The sequence below is a fragment of the Hyla sarda genome, chromosome 1 (genome assembly GCF_029499605.1).
Source record: "Hyla sarda isolate aHylSar1 chromosome 1, aHylSar1.hap1, whole genome shotgun sequence".
In the NCBI taxonomy this organism is placed as follows: domain Eukaryota; kingdom Metazoa; phylum Chordata; class Amphibia; order Anura; family Hylidae; genus Hyla; species Hyla sarda.
Window position 1 is genome coordinate 118229277 of NC_079189.1, and position 19089 is coordinate 118248365.

Genomic DNA, 19089 nt, shown 5'->3' on the forward strand with positions numbered 1-19089 from the left:
TAAAAAAGCAGAGCTAATTTCTTTCAAAAACTGCTCCCAGTCTGTCTCCAGGTTGGGTGTGGTTCTGCAGCTCAGTTCCATTGAAGTGAATGGAGCCAAGTTGTAAAACCCCACACCCAACCTGGAGACAGATGTAGAGCTGTTTTTGAAAGAAATTAGCTGTGTTTTTATATTCCTGGATAACCCCTTTAATACACCAAGCCAGTCCAGAGGGACTTCTACTAAGTGTATGCTAGGATTGTAATTCTGGAATTTTTGGTATTTCCTCATTGCCATAACCAAAATTAGACCTAGGGTCTAAAATCCAGTATCTCCTTGGGATCTTGGTATAAATCTCCAGAGTTTATAAATGCCTCGGAATAAATGCTCAACAGAACTTATTTTCTGCTATAGCTACTGCAAAGAGAAGGAAAACTTCAGGCCCTAGGTTCTACTGGAACTTCTATATATTTTCCCCCGAACAAGGTATCTTAAAGATTTCGGACAACCTTTAGACCTAAGGTCTCCTCTCAAATCAATTTCTCTACTTATTTTATTGTCACCTTCCTCTGCCAGTTAAGACTCTCCTTGGCATCTTCTAGATATATCTTATATATTACAAGCCCATTTAGCCTGATCTGCTGTATGCAGGAAAGATGAGAATCTCTTTATTTCTTCTTCTTGTGTAAAGAAAGGGAAAAAGGCCTCTGAGACCAAATGTCTTGTTGGATTAAAGAGACTAATTATAAAGCTATTCTAACTGCTAGATGTTCTACCAGATCTGTGTCCACCTCTACTCCTGAGCGAAATTCTGTGTCCATTGATCAGATAAGCAATGCTGCCTCTTGGTCTTCTGTTAATACATTTATTACAGTCTTCAAGACAGATCGTCAGATGAGAGAGTCATCTTTGGTGAAAGTCCCTCCCTATGACTTAGGGTGGGATTACACGTGTCATATTTTCTGCAGCTGATTTTGTAACTCATTTACTTCAATAAGTAGAAAAATATGCAGCAAAATACGACACGTGTGATCCTACCTTTAGAATGTAAATCTGTTTCCCTTAGTCCCGTCGGCAGCACAATGCTCCCTCCAAAAAATTTCAGGGATCAAGTATAATAAAAAATCCCACCTGTCCTATTAGTGCGCAGAGCGCAGATTTTCCCTATATGTTTGTGTTAAAGCCTGACATATTTCCTTGGCAATAAAAGCAGCAGCTCTTCAGGACAACATTTTTGCTGGTTCAGTTCTGTGCCACACTCCTAGAACTCCACTGGAACACATCTGTACACATTATGCTGTAATATAATAAATCCAAGCCATGGATTACTGGATTAGCTTTATTCTGTAAATAGAACATCTGTATAAACCATAAACTGAGGGAAACATATACTGTATGATAAAATGTCAGCATTCATTAATGCATATCTTTACAGTCAGTGCTATACTACACACAGTAAAGTTACAGTACAAATTTGTGTGCTAAATCTTTACATTACTTAAAAATGGTAATAAAGTTCACAGTTTAATTTCCTGGCCTATGTACAGCACTGGAATAACCACCAAGCAGCTTAAATTGAGTTATTTGAACTGAAGCTACCAAGTATTACTTGACATATACAGTACCTTATGAAATGGTAATATCCTGCATAAAGGAATATGTAAACAATGACAGAACATGTTGGGCTCTGGCTAGTCAAACTAAACGTAATTTTATTTTCTATATATATATCTAGATTTGACTTAACCATTACCAAACACAAACGTAAAATAGCTGCATCTGTAGGAATGTCATCTGAGACAATGGTTATCATCCCAGTACAGCTGCCTGAAGCTGCTCATTCTCTGTCCCATTGTCCTTGGATTTTTATTTTTGACAAGCATCTTTATCCTCCATGTGTTCCAGATTAATCCACATTCAGAAAGGATTTAATCGTATCCCAGTCCCTAAAGGTGAGAAGGGGTTAACCTTCGCCCACATTAATGCATCGTTCAGTGAAATAGCTGATTTCCCATCTTCTAGAAAGAACACGGGGCCCTGTAAGAAGAAACAGCTGTCAGTGTCTTAACATACGAAATACAATCAACAGCCACCTTATTAGAGACCCCGATAGGTGCTTTTCTTTATAGAGACTTGACATGGAGTGCAGCATAAAATCAGGAGTGCTCAAATCTGACCTGGAGTTCCATTTGGGAGCCCCATCACAGAATCCACTAAAATAGCAGGAACTTTTTTTTTTATCCGGTCAGATGCTGCTGAATAAATAGACACCAGACTGAGCCCATTGAAGTCAATTGGATTCATTAGATTTTGTTGAGCAATAGATCGACCAGCTTTGTTTTCTGGCCCCTGAACAGAGCCTTCTACACGGGTGTGAATGAGGCCTAAGGTGGATTAGACCAGCGTGGGGGCAGAATTTTAAAAAATGTGTATGAACCCACAACTTGTCATGGCCTATGTTGTGGTTAAATAAAAACAGAAAGATGACTCCGGTGGGCAAAGGAGCTAAAATAAAGAAACACTTAGCAGAAGAAAAACATTGCCTGGTCATGTGAATCCACATTTCTCTTTTACCATGCAGAAGGAAAGGGACAACATTTTGTGCTTGTTTACTTTAGGACAGGAAGAAACTGACACCACGTCACAAAGATCATATAGTCATGGATTGGTCCCAGGAACAGTGAGTTTTCTTTGCTTCCCATCCAACAAAGAGAAAAAGAAAAGTCTATTGCACTATGGAGCACCACGCTCAAGTCACACTCTATACAGCAATTGGCTTGGATAGTAAATGCACAGGCAATCGGTCCTAATAGAACTGCTTAACAGGTGCTCGACTTCTTAGCGGAAAACAAGTCATATAGGAAAAATCTTATTAAAGACAGTAGAAGAGCACTCACCATAACATTCAATCTTCTTTTATTGTGTAAAATACTTACATATGGACACAGTGGGAAGACATAAGAGAGGTACGGGGATCGTACCTCTCTTATGTCTCTGGCTGTGTCAATATGTAGGTTTGTTACACAATAAAAGAAGATTGAACTTTGCAGTGAGTGCTCTATTTTCTACTGTCTTTAAGAAGATTTTTTCTTTGCTTCCTTGCCCATCACAGTTCCAGAACTTCTCCCAGACTGAGTTGCTCAGAGCATATCAGTACCTTCATGCATACTCTGCTCTGCCTAACCAGGAAACACGACTATCAGTGTGGCATTGCAAGTAGGTAGATCATTGAACAATGGGTGTGGTTGCTATAGGCAACACTTCCTCTTTGTTTACAATAGTTCGAAATGTTGTATATACAGTGGGGCAAATAAGTATTTAGTCGGCCACCAATTGTGCAAGTTCTCCCACTTAAAAAGATGAGAGAGGCCTGTAATTTTCTTCATAGGTATACCTCAACTATGAGAGACAGAATGAGAAAAAAAATCCATAAAATCACATTGTCTGATTTTTAAATCATTTATTTGCAAATTATGGTGGAAAATAAGTATTTGGTCAATAACAAAAGTTCATCTCAACACTTTGTTATATACCCTTTGTTGGTAATGACAGAGGTCAAATGTTTTCTGTAAGTCTTCACAAGGTTTTCACACACAATTTTGGCCCATTACTCCATGCAGATCTCCTCTAGAGCAATGATGTTTTGGGGCTGTCGATGGGCAACACTGACTTTCAAATCCCTCCAAAGGTTTTCTATGCGGTTGAGACCTGGAGACTTTCTAGGCCACTCCAGGACCTTGAAATGCTTCTTATGAAGCCACTCCTTCGTTGCCTGGGTGGTGTGTTTGGGATTATTATCATGCTGAAAGACCCAGCCATGTTTCATCTTCAATGCTCTTGCTGATTGAAGGAGGTTTTTCACTCAAAATCTCATGATTAATGGCCCCATTTATTCTTTCCTTTACACGGATCAGTCGTCCTGGTCCCTTAGCAGAATAACAGCCCCAAAGCATGATGTTTCCACCCCCATGCTTCACAGTAGGTATGGTGTTCTTTGGATACAACTTAGCATTCTTTCTCCTCCAAACACGACAAGTTGAGTTTTTACCAAAAATTTCTACTTTGGTTTCATATGACATATTTGACATATGACATTCTCCCAATACTCTTCTGAATCATCCAAATGCTCTACAGCAAACTTCAGAAGGGCCCGGACACGTTCTGGCTTAACCCCTTAAGGACACATGACGTACTGGAACGTCATGTGTCCACTCCCGATCTATAACGCGGGGCCACGGCATGGCCCCGCGTCATAGCGGGTCGGGCCCGGCCTCTAACAACGGCCGGGACCCGTGGCTAATAGCGCGCGGCATTGATCGCTGTGCCGCGCGCTATTAACCCTTTAGACGCGGCGTTCAAAGTTGAACGCCGCGTCTAAAGTGAAACCGAAAGCATCCCGGCTAGCTCAGTGGGCTGTTCGGGATAGCCGCGGTGAAATCGCGGCATCCCGAACAGCTGACAGGACAGCGGGAGGGCCCCTACCTGCCTCCTCGCTGTCCGATCGCCGAATGACTGCTCAGTGCCTGAGATCCAGGCATGAGCAGTCATCCGGCAGAATCGTTGATCACTGGTTTCTTATGAGAAACCAGTGATCAACATAGAAGATCAGTGTGTGCAGTGTTATAGGTCCCTATGGGACCTATAACACTGCAAAAAAAAAGTGAAAAAAAAAAGTGAATAAAGATCATTTAACTCCTCCCCTATTAAAAGTTTGAATCACCCCCCTTTTCCAATAAAAAAAAAAACACAGTGTAAATAAAAATAAAAATAAACATATGTGGTATCACCGCGTGCGGAAATGTCCGAATTATAAAAATATATCATTAATTAAACCGCTCGGTCAATGGCGTGCGCGCAAAAAAATTCCAAAGTCCAAAATAGTGCATTTTTGGTCACTTTTTATATCATTTAAAAATGAATAAAAAGTGATCAATAAGTCCTATCAATGCAAAAATGGTACCGTTAAAAACTTCAGATCACGGCGCAAAAAATGAGCCCTCATACCGCCCCATACACGGAAAAATAAAAAAGTTATAGGGGTCAGAAGATGACAATTTTAAACGTATTAATTTTCCTGCATGTAGTTATGATTTTTTCCAGAAGTCCGACAAAATCAAACCTATATAAGTAGGGTATCATTTTAATCGTATGGACCTACAGAATACATATCAGGTGTCATTTTTACCGAAAAATGTACTACGTAGAAACGGAAGCCCCCAAAAGTTACAAAACAGCGTTTTTTTTTTCAATTTTGTCGCACAATGATTTTTTTTCCCGCTTCACCATAGATTTTTGGGCAAAATGACTGACGTCATTACAAAGTAGAATTGGTGGCGCAAAAAATAAGCCATCATATGGATTTTTAGGTGTAAATTTGAAAGAGTTATGATTTTTTAAAGGCAAGGAGCAAAAAACGAAAATGCAAAAACGGAAAAACCTCCGGTCCTTAAGGGGTTAAGCAGGGGGACACATCTGCATGATTTGCATGATTTGAGTCCCTGGCGGCATAGTGTGTTACTGATGGTAGCCTTTGTTACTTTGGTCCCAGCTCTCTGCAGGTCATTCACTAGGTCCCCACGTGTGGCTATGGGATTTTTGGTCACTGTTCTTGTGATCATTTTGACACCACGGGGTGAGATCTTGCGTGGAGCCCCAGATCGAGGGAGATTATCAGTGGTCTTGTATTTCTTCCATCTTCTAATAATTGCTCCCACAGTTGATTTCTTCACACCAAGCTGCTTTCCTATTGCAGATTCAGTCTTCCCAGCCTGGTGCAGGTCTACAATTTTGCTTCTGGTGTCCTTCGACAGCTCTTTGGTCTTGGCCATAGTGGAGTTTGGAGTGTGACTGTTTGAGGTTGTGGACAGGTGTCTTTTATACTGATAGCAAGTTTAAACAGGTGCCATTAAAGGGGTATTCCAGGAAAAAAACATTTTTCTTTTTATATCAACTGGCTCCAAAAAGTTAAACAGATTTGTAAATGACTTATATTAAAAAATCTTTATCCTTTCAATAATTATCAGCTGCTGAAGTTGAGTTGTTCTTTTCTGTCTGGCAACAGTGCTCTCTGCTGACATCTCTGCTTGTCTCGGGAACTGCACAGAGTAGAAGATGTTTGCTATGGGGATTTGCTTCTAAACTGGGCGGTTCCCGAGGCACGTGTCATCAGAGAGCACTTAGACAGAAAAGAACAACTCAACTTCATCAGCTCATGAGTACTGAAAGGATTAAGATTTTTTAATAGAAGTAATTTACAAATCTGTTTAACTTTCTGGAGCCAGTTGATATATAAAAAAAAAGTTTTTCCTGGATAACCCCTTTAACCCATTTGGGCCTTAACCTCTTAAAGACCAATGACGTCCTGGGATGTCATGGCACCCTGGGCCTTAAGGACCAATGACGTCCCACGACGTCATGGCCTTTTCCGGTCCCTGCCGCTCGCCGGGCAGAGATCGGAACTGGATGCCTGCTGAAATCCTTCAGCAGGCATCCAGAGCAAACACTAAGGGGGGCCATGTAGGCCCCCCATGTCGGCGATCGCCGCAAATCGCAAGGGAAATCGCCCTTGCGATCTGCGGCGATACCGGGCTGATCGGGTCTCTGGGACCCGACCGCCCGGTAATTTTGCATGATCCCGGTTGTCACAGACCGCCAGGTCCATATTGGAGCCTAGGAGCGAGGTGGCAAGCCTGCCACCTCCTCCGATCCCCTGCGATTCTTCGGTTAGTTAACCGACCAATTGCAGGGGGGGGGGGGGGGTTACTTCCTCCCGCCCTGCCCGGCCCCTGAAAGTCCGGAGAGGACGGGAGGAAGACCGGAGGACGCGCCGGGGGACGGGGGAGTGCTGGGGACCGGCCCCGGTACTTACCTCGTCCCTGAAGACCCGGATCCCTGCAATGAAGACGGCGGCGACAGGTGAGTTGATCTTCAGCCGCGGTCGGGCCCTTTACAGCAATGCACGTCGCCGTAAAGCGACATGCATTGCTGTATTGGGACCCTGTATACTACAACTCCCAGCATGCCCAGACAGCCCTTGGCGTCTGGGCATGCTGGGAGTTGTAGTTTTGCAACATCTGGAGGTCCGCATTTTTGGGACCACTGTGCCCTTCCAGATGTTGCAAAACTACACATCCTCAGCATGCCCTTACTGTCCAGGCATGCTTGGAGTTGTAGTTCTGTAACATCTGGCCCTTTAGATGTTGCAGAACTACAACTCCCAGCATGCCTGGACAGTTTTGGCATAGTGGGAGTTGTAGTTTTGCAACATCTGGAAGGGCACAGATTGGGAGCCACTGTATTAGTGGTCTGCTAACTGTAGTCCTCCAGATGTTGCAAAACTACAACTCCAAGCATGCTGGGAGTTGTAGTTCGGCAACATCTGGCTCTAAAGATGTTGCCGAACTACTACTTCCAGCATGCCTGAGAATGCTGGGAGTTGTAGTTTTGCAACAACAGGAGGCACACTGGTTGGGAAACATTGTCTGTTTCCTAACTCAGTGTTTCCCAACCTGTGTGCCTCCAGCTGTTGTAAAACTATAACTACCAGCATGCACTGATAGACCGTGCATGCTGGGAGTTGTAGTTTTGCAACAGCTGGAGGTCCCCCCCTGTGAATGTACAGGGTACATTCACATGGGCAGGGGGCTTACAGTGAGTATCAGGCTGCAAGTTTTCAATGCAGCAAATTTTGTGCGGCGGCTCAAACTCGCAGCGGGAAACTCGCTGTAATCCCCCGCCCGTGTGACTGTACCCTAAAAACACTACACTACACTACACTAACACAAAATTAAATAAAAAGTAAAAAACACTACATATACACATACCCCTACACAGCCCCCCTCCCCTCCCCAATAAAAATGAAAAACGTCTGGTACGCCATTGTTTTCAAAATGGAGCCTCCAGCTGTTGCAAAACAACAACTCCCAGTATTGCCGGACAGCCCTTGACTGTCCATGCATGCTGGGAGTTTTGCAACAGCTGGAGGCACCCTGTTTGGGAATCACTGGCGTAGAATACCCCTATGCAAATCCCTAATTCAGGCCTCAAATGCGCATGGCGCTCTCACTTCGGAGCCCTGTCGTATTTCAAGGCAACAGTTTAGGGCCACATATGGGGTATCGCCGTACTCGGGAGAAATTGCCTAACAAATTTTGGGAGGCTTTTTCTCCTTCCACCCCTTATGAAAAGGTGAAGTTGGGGTCTACACCAGCATGTTAGTGTAAAAGGGAAAAAAGCCCCCCAAAATTTGTAATGCAATTTCTCCCGACTACGGAGATACCCCATATGTGGGCGCAAAGTGCTCTGGGGGCGCACAACAAGGCCCAGAAGGGAGAGTGCACCATGTACATTTGAAGTAATTTGCACAGGGGTGGCTGATTGTTACAGCAGTTTTGACAAACGCAAAAAAAACAAAACCCCACATGTGACCCCCTTTCGGAAACTACACCCCTCATGGAATGTAATGAGGGGTGCAGTGAGAATTTACACCCCACTGGTGTCTGACAGATCTTTGGAACAGTGGGCTGTGCAAATTAAAAATTTTGGACAGCCCACTGTTCCAAAGATCTGACAGACACCAGTGGGGGGTAAATGCTCACTGTACCCCTTGTTACGTTCCTCAAGGGGTCTAGTTTCCAAAATGGTATGCCATGTGGGTATTTTTTGCTGTCCTGGCACCATAGGGGCTTCCTAAATGCGACATGCCCCCGAGCAAAATTTGCTCTCAAAAAGCCAAATATGACTCCTTCTCTTCTGAGCATTGTAGTTCGCCCATAGTGCACTTCAGGTCAACTTATGGGGTACCTCCATACTCAGAAGAGATGAGGTTACAAATTTTGGGGGGTATTTTCTGCTATTAACCCTTGCATAAAATTGGGGGGAAACACATTTTAGTGAAATTTATTTTTTATTTTTTTACATATGCAAAAGTCGTGAAACACCTGTCGGGTATTAAGGCTCACTTTATTCCTTGTTACGTTCCTCAAGGGGTCTAGTTTCCAAAATGGTATGCCATGTGTTTTTTTTTTTCCTGTTCTGGCACCATAGGGGCTTCCTAAATGGAACATGCCCCCCAAAAACCATTTCAGAAAAACTTACTCTCCAAAATCCCCTTGTCGCTCCTTCGCTTCTGAGCCCTCTACAGCGCCCGCCGAACACTTTACATAGACATATGAGGTATGTGCTTACTCGAGACACATTGGGCTACAAATATAAGTATACATTTTCCCCTTTTACCCCTTGTAAAAATTCAAAAATTGGGTCTACAAGAACATGCGAGTATAAAAAATGAAGATTGTGAATTTTCTCCTTCACTTTGCTGCTATTCCTGTGAAACACCTAAAGGGTTAAAATGCTGACTGAATGTCATTTTGTATACTTTGGGGGTGTAGTTTTTATAATGGGGTCATTTGTGGGGTATTTCTAATATGAAGACCCTTCAAATCCACTTCAAACCTGAACTGGTCCCTGAAAAATTGTGATATTGGAAATTTTGTGAAAAATTAGAAAATTGCTGCTGAACTTTGAAGCCCTCTGGTGTCTTCCAAAAGTAAAAACACGTACATTTTATGATGCAAACATAAAGTAGACATATTGTATATGTGAATAAAAAAAAAATGATTTGGAATATCCATTTTCCTTACAAGCAGAGAGCTTCAAAGTTAGAAAAATGCTAAATTTTCAATTTTTTCATCAAATTTTGGAATTTTTCACTAAGAAACGATGCAAGTATCGACAAAATTTTACCACTAACATAAAGTAGAATATGTCACGAAAAAACAATCTTGGAATCAGAGTGATAGGTAAAAGCATTCCAGAGTTATTAATGTTTAAAGTGACAGTGGTCAGATGTACAAAAAACGCTCTGGTCCTAAGGTGTAAAATGGCGTGGTCCTTAAGTGGTTAAAGGGGTACTCCAGTGGAAAACGTGTTTTTTTTATTTATTTTTTTAAATCAACTGGTGCGAGAAAGTTAAACAGATTTGTAAATTACTTCTATTAAAAAATCTTAATCCTTCCAGTACTAATTAGAGGCTGAATACTACATAGGAAATTCTTTTCTTTTTGGAACACAGTGATTTCTGCTGACATCTCTGTCCATTTTAGGAACTGTCCAGAGCAGTATATGTTTGCTATGGGGATTTTCTTCTACTCTGGACAGTTCTTAAAATGGACAGAGATGTCAGCAGAGAGCACTGTGTTCCAAAAAGAAAAGAATTTCCTCTGTAGTATTCAGCAGCTAATAAGTACAGTGACCCCCCGACCTACGATGGCCCCGACATATGATCAAATAGACATACGATGGCCTCTCAGAGGCCATCGCATGCCGATGTCAGCATCGACATACGATGCTTTTTTATGTCGGGGCCATCGCATTAAGTGCTATCCGGCAGCGCAAAATGCTTAAGCTGCTGCCGGATAGCAGCTTAATGTTCCCCGTGTGGTGCGGTGAGTATTACTTACCCCTCCACGATGCTCTGGGGTGCCCTTCAGGTCCAGCGCTGGTCTTCCGGTGTCTTCTCTGCCCTCTCCGATGACGTCAATACGCTGCTGCGCATGTCATCCAATAGGAATGGCGTACGCAGCGACGTAATGACGTCGCTACGCAGGCCCAGTAGGGCCTTGTGGAAGACAGCAGAGGACCGGAGAAGACCAGGAGAGGACCGGAGAAGACAGCAGAGGACCGGAGAAGACAGCAGAGGACCGGATAAGACCAGGAGAGCCCACCAGAGGCCCGGGGTCACCATCGTGAGCGGTGCGGACACCATCGCGAGCGGCGGGGACAGGTGAGTACTGCTTCCTATACTTTACATTGCACGAATCCCTCAACATACGATGGAATCGACAAACGATGGCTCGCTTGGAACGAATTACCATCGTATGTTGAGGACCACTGTACTGGAAGGATTAAGATTTTTTAATAGAAGTAATTTACAAATCTATTTAACTTTCTGGCACCAGTTGATTAAAAAAAAAAAAGGTTTCCACCGGAGTACCCCTTTAAGGACGCAGACAATTTAATTTTTACGTTTTCGTTTTTTCCTTCTCACCTTCAAAAAATCATAACTCTTTTATATGTTCATTTACAGACTAGTATGAGGGCTTATTTTTTGCGTGACCAGTTGTCCGTTGTAATGCCACTCAATTTACCATAAAATGTATGGCACAACCAAAAAAATACTATTGGTGTGGTGAAATTAAAAAGAAAACAGCAATTTTGCTAATTTTGGAAGGTTTTGTTTTCATGCCGTACAATTTACGTATGGCGTGAAAACAAAACATGTGTTCTTTATTATTTGGGTCAATACAATTAAAATGATAACATACTTTTCTATTACTGTTGCGCTTAAAAAAAAAAAATCGCAAACTTTTTAACCAAATTAATACGTTTTAAAATTTTGAAGACCTATAACTTTTTCATTTTTCCGTATAAGTAGCAGTATGAGGGCTCATTTTTTGCACCGTGATCTGTACTTTTTATTGCTATATTTGCTTATATAGAACTTTTAATCCATTTTTTATACATTTTTTGGGGAATAAAATGTTATAAAAAAAGCATCTATTTTGGACTTTTTTTTATTTTTACGTTCACGCTGTTCATTAACATTTTATTTTAATAGTTCAGATATTTACACACGCGGCGATACCAAATATGTGTATATAATATTTTTTTAACACATTTTGGGGGTGAAATAGAGAAAATTGGACAATTTACGTTTTTATTGGGGAGGATGTTTTTTACATTTTTTTTTACTTAATTTTTTTACTTTTATTTTTACACTTTAATAGTCCCCATAGGGGACTATTTATAGCACTCATTTGATTGCTAATACTTTTCAGTGCTATGTATAGGACACAGCACTGATCAGCATTATCGGTCATCTTGTGCTCTGGTCTGCGGGAAGGCAGATCAGAGCAGAAGACTCCCGGAAGGCTTCGGAGGCAGGTGAGGGGACCTCCGTCTGCTGTGCTGGATGATCGGATCGCCGTGGCAGCGCTGTGTGCGATCCGATCTTCCATTTTAGTGACTGCGATGCTGCAGGTGCCGTGATCTGTATTGATCACGGTATCTGAGGGGTTAATGGCGGACATCCGCGGGATCACGGATGTCCGCCATTACGGGCGGGTCCCTGGCTGCGATCGCTCCGATGCTAGCGGTTATGCTTAGGACGTAAATGTACGTCCTGGCGCGTTAAGTATCACTTCACCAGGACGTACATTTACGTCCTCCGTCGTTAAGGGGTTAATACAGGTAATGAGTGGACAGAGGAGACTCTTAAGCAAGATTTATTTCTCTCACAGACCTGTAACTCTTCTTTGTTTGTAGGTGACTTCATACTTATTTTCCACCATAATTTGCAAATAACTTCAAATCTTAAAAATCAGACAATGTGATTTTATGGATTTTTTTCCTCATTATTTCTCTCATAGTTGAGGTATACCTATGATGAAAATTACAGGCCTCTCTCATCTTTTTAAATGGGAGAACTTGCACAATTGGTGGCTGACTAAATACTTTTTTTTGCCCCACTGTATACCAATAAGCATAGCAATAAGATAATAGTTAACATATGCTGCAAATAGTTAGATGGATTGATAGAACTGGATATGTCATGAATATAAAGTGTTTATTATTATTTTTTTTTATAATTACATAATTTTTTATTTTAAATTTTATAATAGACCGTCATACTAATAATTATGCATAAAAGTGAACCAAATATTTTTGTCCACAACTTTTAACTGTTATTATTTTGATAGACTATTATTTTTTACACAATATGCAGTGGTTCCCCTAAGAGAAAACTGAAAGTAGCATATTATATGTTTAGTTTATGTTGGGGGTCACACTAACTCTCCAGAGTTCCTGTTTTCATAAGAGATCTCTATATTAAATGTCTTTGGTCCCACACATGTGACCCTGATCTATTAGCGGGGGGGGGGGGGGGTCACAAGAATGAGGGACTTGTTACAACAATTTTTCATGGTGGCTTACTGACTGCCATGTAGTAGATGAGGAACATTTGCATGTCTGTTGTTTTGTTTTTTTTTGGAGTGAAACATCATGAACATGTAACCCACCTGTATTCGGAATCCTGTTAAGCAAGATACATGGACGTCAGAATGACTAGGTAGATTAGACCCTGTGACATAGTCTGGTCCAATAAGTCCTTTAATTGGTTCTTCCTTTATTTTTTCAACTATACTTGAATAAATCTTTCTTTGCATTTCTGTAGGGGGTGTGTATGGAAGATCATCATTGGACCTATGTAAAAAGCAAAAAAGCAAAAGTGTTGCTTAAACAGTTGGCTATAAAACATGATCCTTGCAAGAATATATATATATATATATATATATATATATATATATATATATATATATATATAAGCAAAAAGAAAAATAGCCAGCACAACAACCTAATACACGGGTGCACACTGCTGTGGCAGATGCAGAGTATACAAAAAAGAGGATTGCAGCAGCACACATTGGTCAAAAAATTGAGGCTCTTAGCGCACTTTTTGATCAAAACGTGTCCCCCATCCACCACGGGGAGGTGGCCTCATTTAGGATGGGACCCTAGCACAAATTCTGAGCCTAACGCTCAGATACCAACTCACCTCTGCTGGGCATATAGCCTCTGACTGGGTGACATGCTGGATCCATATACAATTTAAAAAACCACCTGTGAGAAAGGGGGAGTGGTGCACAGCTAAAGAGGGTGCCATTCCCCCTGTGTAGTAAATACAAGCAAAAAGAAAAATAGCCAGCACAACAACCTAATACACGGGTGCACACTGCTGTGGCAGATACAGAGTATACAAAAAAGAGGATTGCAGCAGCACACATTGGTCAAAAAATGTAGGCTCTTAGCGCACTTTTTGATCAAAACGTGTCCCCCATCCACCACGGGGAGGTGGCCTCATTTAGGATGGGAACCTAGCACAAATTCTGAGCCTAACACTCAACTATCCACTCACCTCTGCTGGGCATATAGCCTCTGACTGGGTGACATGCTGGATCCATAAACAATTTAAAATACCACCTGTGAGAAAGGGGGAGGGGTGCACAGCTAAAGAGGGTGCCATTCCCCCTGAGTTATAAAAACAAGCAAAAAGAAAAATAGCCAGCACAACAACCTTATACACGGGTGCACACTGCTGTGGCAGATCCAGCATGTCACCCAGTCAGAGGCTATATGCCCAGCAGAGGTGAGTTGGTATCTGAGCGTTAGGCTCAGAATTTGTGCTAGGTTCCCATCCTAAATGAGGCCACCTCCCCGTGGTGGATGGGGGACACGTTTTGATCAAAAAGTGCGCTAAGAGCCTCAATTTTTGGACCAATGTGTGCTGCTGCAATCCTCTTTTTTGTATTTTATATATATATATATATATATATATATATATATATAATTTTTTTTTTTTTAGCCCAAATCTATATAGTAATGTGCCAGTTAGACATGGCACATAATAGAGCAGAACATTTATTAGGCTTTTCTTGAGAGTCCAATAAGGTAGCATTCATGAACAGCCCATCTGTGCACAGGACAAAACACTTACAATGGAATCCTGCTGACATGAACAAGAGACCAGCCTGTCTGTATGTTCCCTCCTTATACATGCAAGTGTATAGATGCTTCAGTACCAAGATGTTAGCAGAAAGTACAGTATATGTAATGAAAGCGATACAGGTAATGAGTAAACTCAGATTTGTCTATAATGATCATAAGGTATATGTACCAATTCTCCAAAAGGGTGACAAAAGACCACATATATGTATAGGAATATGTGCACACATACTGTGCTAGCATTTTCCTAGACACTTTCAATAGGAATTACTGAAAGTCACCTGCACCTGTGGCCACGTTCCCCAGAGAATGTTAGGTATCCCCTATGTTGTACATATATTGGGAATGCTGCATTTGCGTGTTTATAAGATGACCACCCAAATTTTGGATCTTATTAAAAGACAAAAACAAAAGTCCTGAATGTAAGACTACTTTATGTGAAGCTTCTCTGTGGCACTTTTCCCTGCCACACTGGAAAGTAACATGACATGACCATTAGGGTGACCACATTGCCAAATTGCAATTCCCCACATTTAATTTGATTTCACCATTTTACCCCCTTCCCCCTACTTGGAGGAGATTGGATATGTAATGGGGCGGAATCATCTTTCCTGCCTGCTTCATGTATACCTGGCCTCAGCCTGTATTCAGCTCCGACATTGTTCCCTTCTACGCTGCTCAGCTGTTCTACCATAGAGCACTGGGATGAAGTGACTTCATCAAATAAAAGAGAACTTCCTTTCAGTGCTAGGCACTACTGGGAGGTACATTCGCACACACACGGTAGCCATGCTACTGCTGAACTAGAATGTGGGAGCTGGGCCAAAATAGAATACAGAAGCCAGGCCCCCCGCAAGGTACTGTAAAGCTAGGTTCAGACTATGGAATCTCCGGGCAGAAAATTTCCGCCCGGAGATTCCGAGTGTGGCCAGCGCTGACTGAATCAGTCGGCGCTAGGACCGCGCGGACACCGCAGTCTCCAATAGACTGCAATGTGTTCCGCGCGGATTTCCGCCTGAAGAAAGAGCACGTCATTCTTCAGGCGAAAATTTCCAAGCGGATTTTCCATTCACAAATTCCGGAGTGTGAATTTGTGAACAGAAACCCATTCACTGCACTACACATTTTAGCAAGCGGAATTTCCGGCTGCAATTTCAAAGCAGAATTGCAGATGTAAATTCCGTAGTCTGAACCTAGCCTAAATGCTGATTGTAAAACGAATTTATATTATTAAGACGAGATCTTTCAGTATTTTTTTTTCTAAAAAAAAACCTTGTCCTATAATCAAGCAAATACAATACAACATATATATATATATATATATATATATATATATAAAACAAATAGCAAATTGCCCATATCACCCTGGCCCTATATCCTGTAGCAAAGAAACTAGTATAATTCTATAGAGTATAAAGCGCATCCACCGGATTGATTTCAATTAAAAGGTTCTATTTGAAAGAATAAAATACACCCTGAACGTTTGTTCTTACTTGGATAGTGTACATGCTCTCCATGCATCTAACTCCACCGAGAGCTGCTCAATCTGCAAAGGAACAGACACTTCCCGACGTTTTAGAAGCTGACTGGAAATGATGACAAAAGAAAAGGAAAATATATTGATATCTTCTGCACAAAAGAACCTGTTATTTAATAAGCAATAACCACCTGTTGCTCCAGTAGGAGTCACGCAGTGCTGCACAATGTGAATGAAAGTAGATTGGGAGCCCAGTTAGAAATAATGAAGGCATATTCAATTTACATTAGCAGCTCTTTTCAGTCCCTCACTGTGGGATTACCTGTGGAACTAGGCCTACATGTCGGATTGGATGGTAACACAGATTGCATGGGCAAAGATTGTCATGTCACGCTGCTGCTTCACAGTTGCGCTGCGACTGAATGGATTTCTGGCCATAGTCAGGTTGAGGTCCCAGCAATATGCGGGTGGTAAGGTTAAGTAAACCCCATTCACTCAGTAGCTGCGATGCAACTGTGCGACCCCATTCACTTTTTAAAAGCTGTAATGCAACATGATTCGGGCAGCATGACATGGCAATCTTTGGCTGCGTGACCTGTGTTGTGGCCAGTCTGAATGTAGCTATTGTCCAAATAGGACAATAAGAACATGGGTGTCTTACTAGTAATCTGAGGGTGAAGTGAACGTTTAACATGTCATCATTACAGGTTTGTGCTCTAGGAACTTGACTGATAGCTGTGCACCAGGATAACAAGCAATCAGGCAGAAGACTGAGGAAGCGGGTGACCGTGAAACGCATTGCATTACGGCGTGCGTCTCCGGCATCGTTGCTATGCGCTGCACGGCGCGGCGCATGACGTCAGTGTGCCGCGCTGTGCATAGCAACGACGCAGGGGACGTGCGCCGGAGGCCTGCAGCAGCGCGGACCCGACCCAGGTAATTATGCCACCGGGGATGGGGGGAGGCAACGGGGCAGCGGCGCCGGCAATGGGTGCCGCTGCCCCTTCTCTCCCCCTGGCTGACGGCGCCGCTTCTCTCCCCCTGGCTATCGGCGCCGGCACCGATAGTCAGGGGGACAGAACGGGCAGCGGCGCCGATAGCCAGGGGGAGAGAAGGGCCGGCAGCAGCGCTCTAGACCCCAGGGAAGGCAGGGGGAGAGAAGCGGGCAGCGACGGCCTCTCTCCCCCTGCCTTTCCTGGGGGTTTATCGGGGTATACACGCGCACACACGCACCCTCATTTTACCATGGATATTTGGGTAAAAAACATTTTTTACCCAAATATCCTTGGTAAAATGAGGGTGCGTGTTATAGGCTGGTGTGTGGTATACCCCGATAAATACGGTATATAAAAAATTTCATAAATGGGAATTGGCAATAAAATACACTTAAGTACAAAATTATGATAATAGTGTCTCTTACGTGGGGCCCCACATTGACACTAATATAATAGTTAAAACGGATGTCACAAATACACAAGTAAATACAAAAATCGATATAAAAGAATCAATTTGACTCCATATATCCCCTATTCTACATAGAAATTGGATGAATCACCATGTAGCTGATGTCACTTAAAGAAGTGACAACCTGCAATAAAGAAACAACCTGTAACAAAGAAACAGCCTACAACAAAAAGTCTGCAAATGAAAAATGCTATATTGTTGATTTCAGATAGCTGTGGTATCCAATAGTTACTATTGGATACCACAGCTATCTGAAATCAACAATATTGCATTTTTCATTTGCAGACATCCGTTTTAACTATTATATTGGTGTCTACGTGGGGCCCCACGTAAGGGACACTATTAGCATAATTTTGTACTTAAGTGTATTTTATTGCCAATTCCCATATATGGAATTTTTGATATAATAAATCTATTCATTGGATCATTATATTTATTTCCTTTCTTGGTGATACCAGACAGACACCATATAACTTTTTGGTGAGTTAATGTACTGAGGACTGGAACAATTTTTTTCTTTTTTTGATTTATTCCTTTTTCTCCTCTTTTGGGTGAGAGGTATCCAGTTAACCTCGTACATTTTTATGCTGTAGAGCTACGTATCTCTATTCCAATTTTTTCATTTACAAAAGTGTTTAACTTTCTGGTACCAGTTGATTTAAAAAAAATAAACAAAAAAAAAAATAAACAGAAAAAAAAAAACATTAGCTTTTCACTAAAGATCGCATCAATTGTATGTTCCGACTTGCCCTAAGGACGGATTGTGACACTAAATCACAATGATTTTTAAAGACATATTAAGGATTTTAGACAGAAAATAAGAACATAGTAATGTTTGTTTCGTGTTTGTAAGGTATTATGAGTAATAGTCTTGTACCACTACCAGTAGGTGTTTACCTTGTATATTCATAAAGTGCAGGAACAATGCTTGTATAGTGTCTTCTGATAGCGAGTAAAGCTCCAATGTATCCACACAGTATGAGAAGCTCATTGCGGACCCTGTAAAAAAAATATACAATAAATATTTATACAAAACAATACATATTGTCTGATCCTCTCCTAAAACAAAACATAGATATTTAATTTAGCAAAACTATTCATTTTTTCTTTCTTTCAAATCTCCCAAAGGGGATCTGTCAACTCTCCTGATGTGACTGTTTTCTGCTTTTAGTTACATCCACCCCTAACACTTTTTTAATTAAATTCCTTAAAATATAGACTGAAACATCCCTAAACAAGTTGTGATTTGTACAACGTAAAAACACAGTTGCACGATGTAAGTAGACATAACTGTGCCGATAAATCAGTCAGATTGGGTGTATGGAGTGATCACCCTTATCAATGTGCCCCCTTACTATTGCACCAGTTTACTGCCTCCTTGACATGTTTGCCCGGTTCACCAGTATCATCAGGGTATTAAAAGGCTTTGGTCCCATATAACATGGGACAGGGGCTTATAAAACATGCACTATGACATTTCCTCCTATGACCTGTAAGTGGACACATTCACTGGAGTTATGTCTAATTACATATTTATCAACTGTTGTTTAAAAACGTATTAACTATCCAAAGATATCTTATAGGTGGTGGAGAATGACCACTGGGCC

General features: G+C 41.7%; 1 protein-coding gene across 7 annotated transcripts in view; it reads right to left on the reverse strand.

Moving 5' to 3' along the window:
- Positions 1–1304: 1304 nt before the first annotated feature.
- The window catches only part of WDR17 (WD repeat domain 17), a 198574-nt gene continuing 180789 nt past the window's right edge, over positions 1305–19089 (reverse strand). For 6 of the 7 annotated variants that reach the window (XM_056560654.1, XM_056560637.1, XM_056560645.1 and 3 more), the window contains 4 exons: positions 18380–18481; positions 16035–16127; positions 13059–13242; positions 1305–2016 (listed from right to left, as the gene is read on the reverse strand). In XM_056560654.1, the coding sequence (XP_056416629.1) occupies positions 1897–2016; positions 13059–13242; positions 16035–16127; positions 18380–18481 (499 nt within the window). In that variant the 3' untranslated portion in view covers positions 1305–1896. Of the gene's footprint in view, positions 2017–13058; positions 13243–16034; positions 16128–18379; positions 18482–19089 lie in introns of those variants that run through there. The other variant, XR_008889319.1, reaches the window with a different exon arrangement.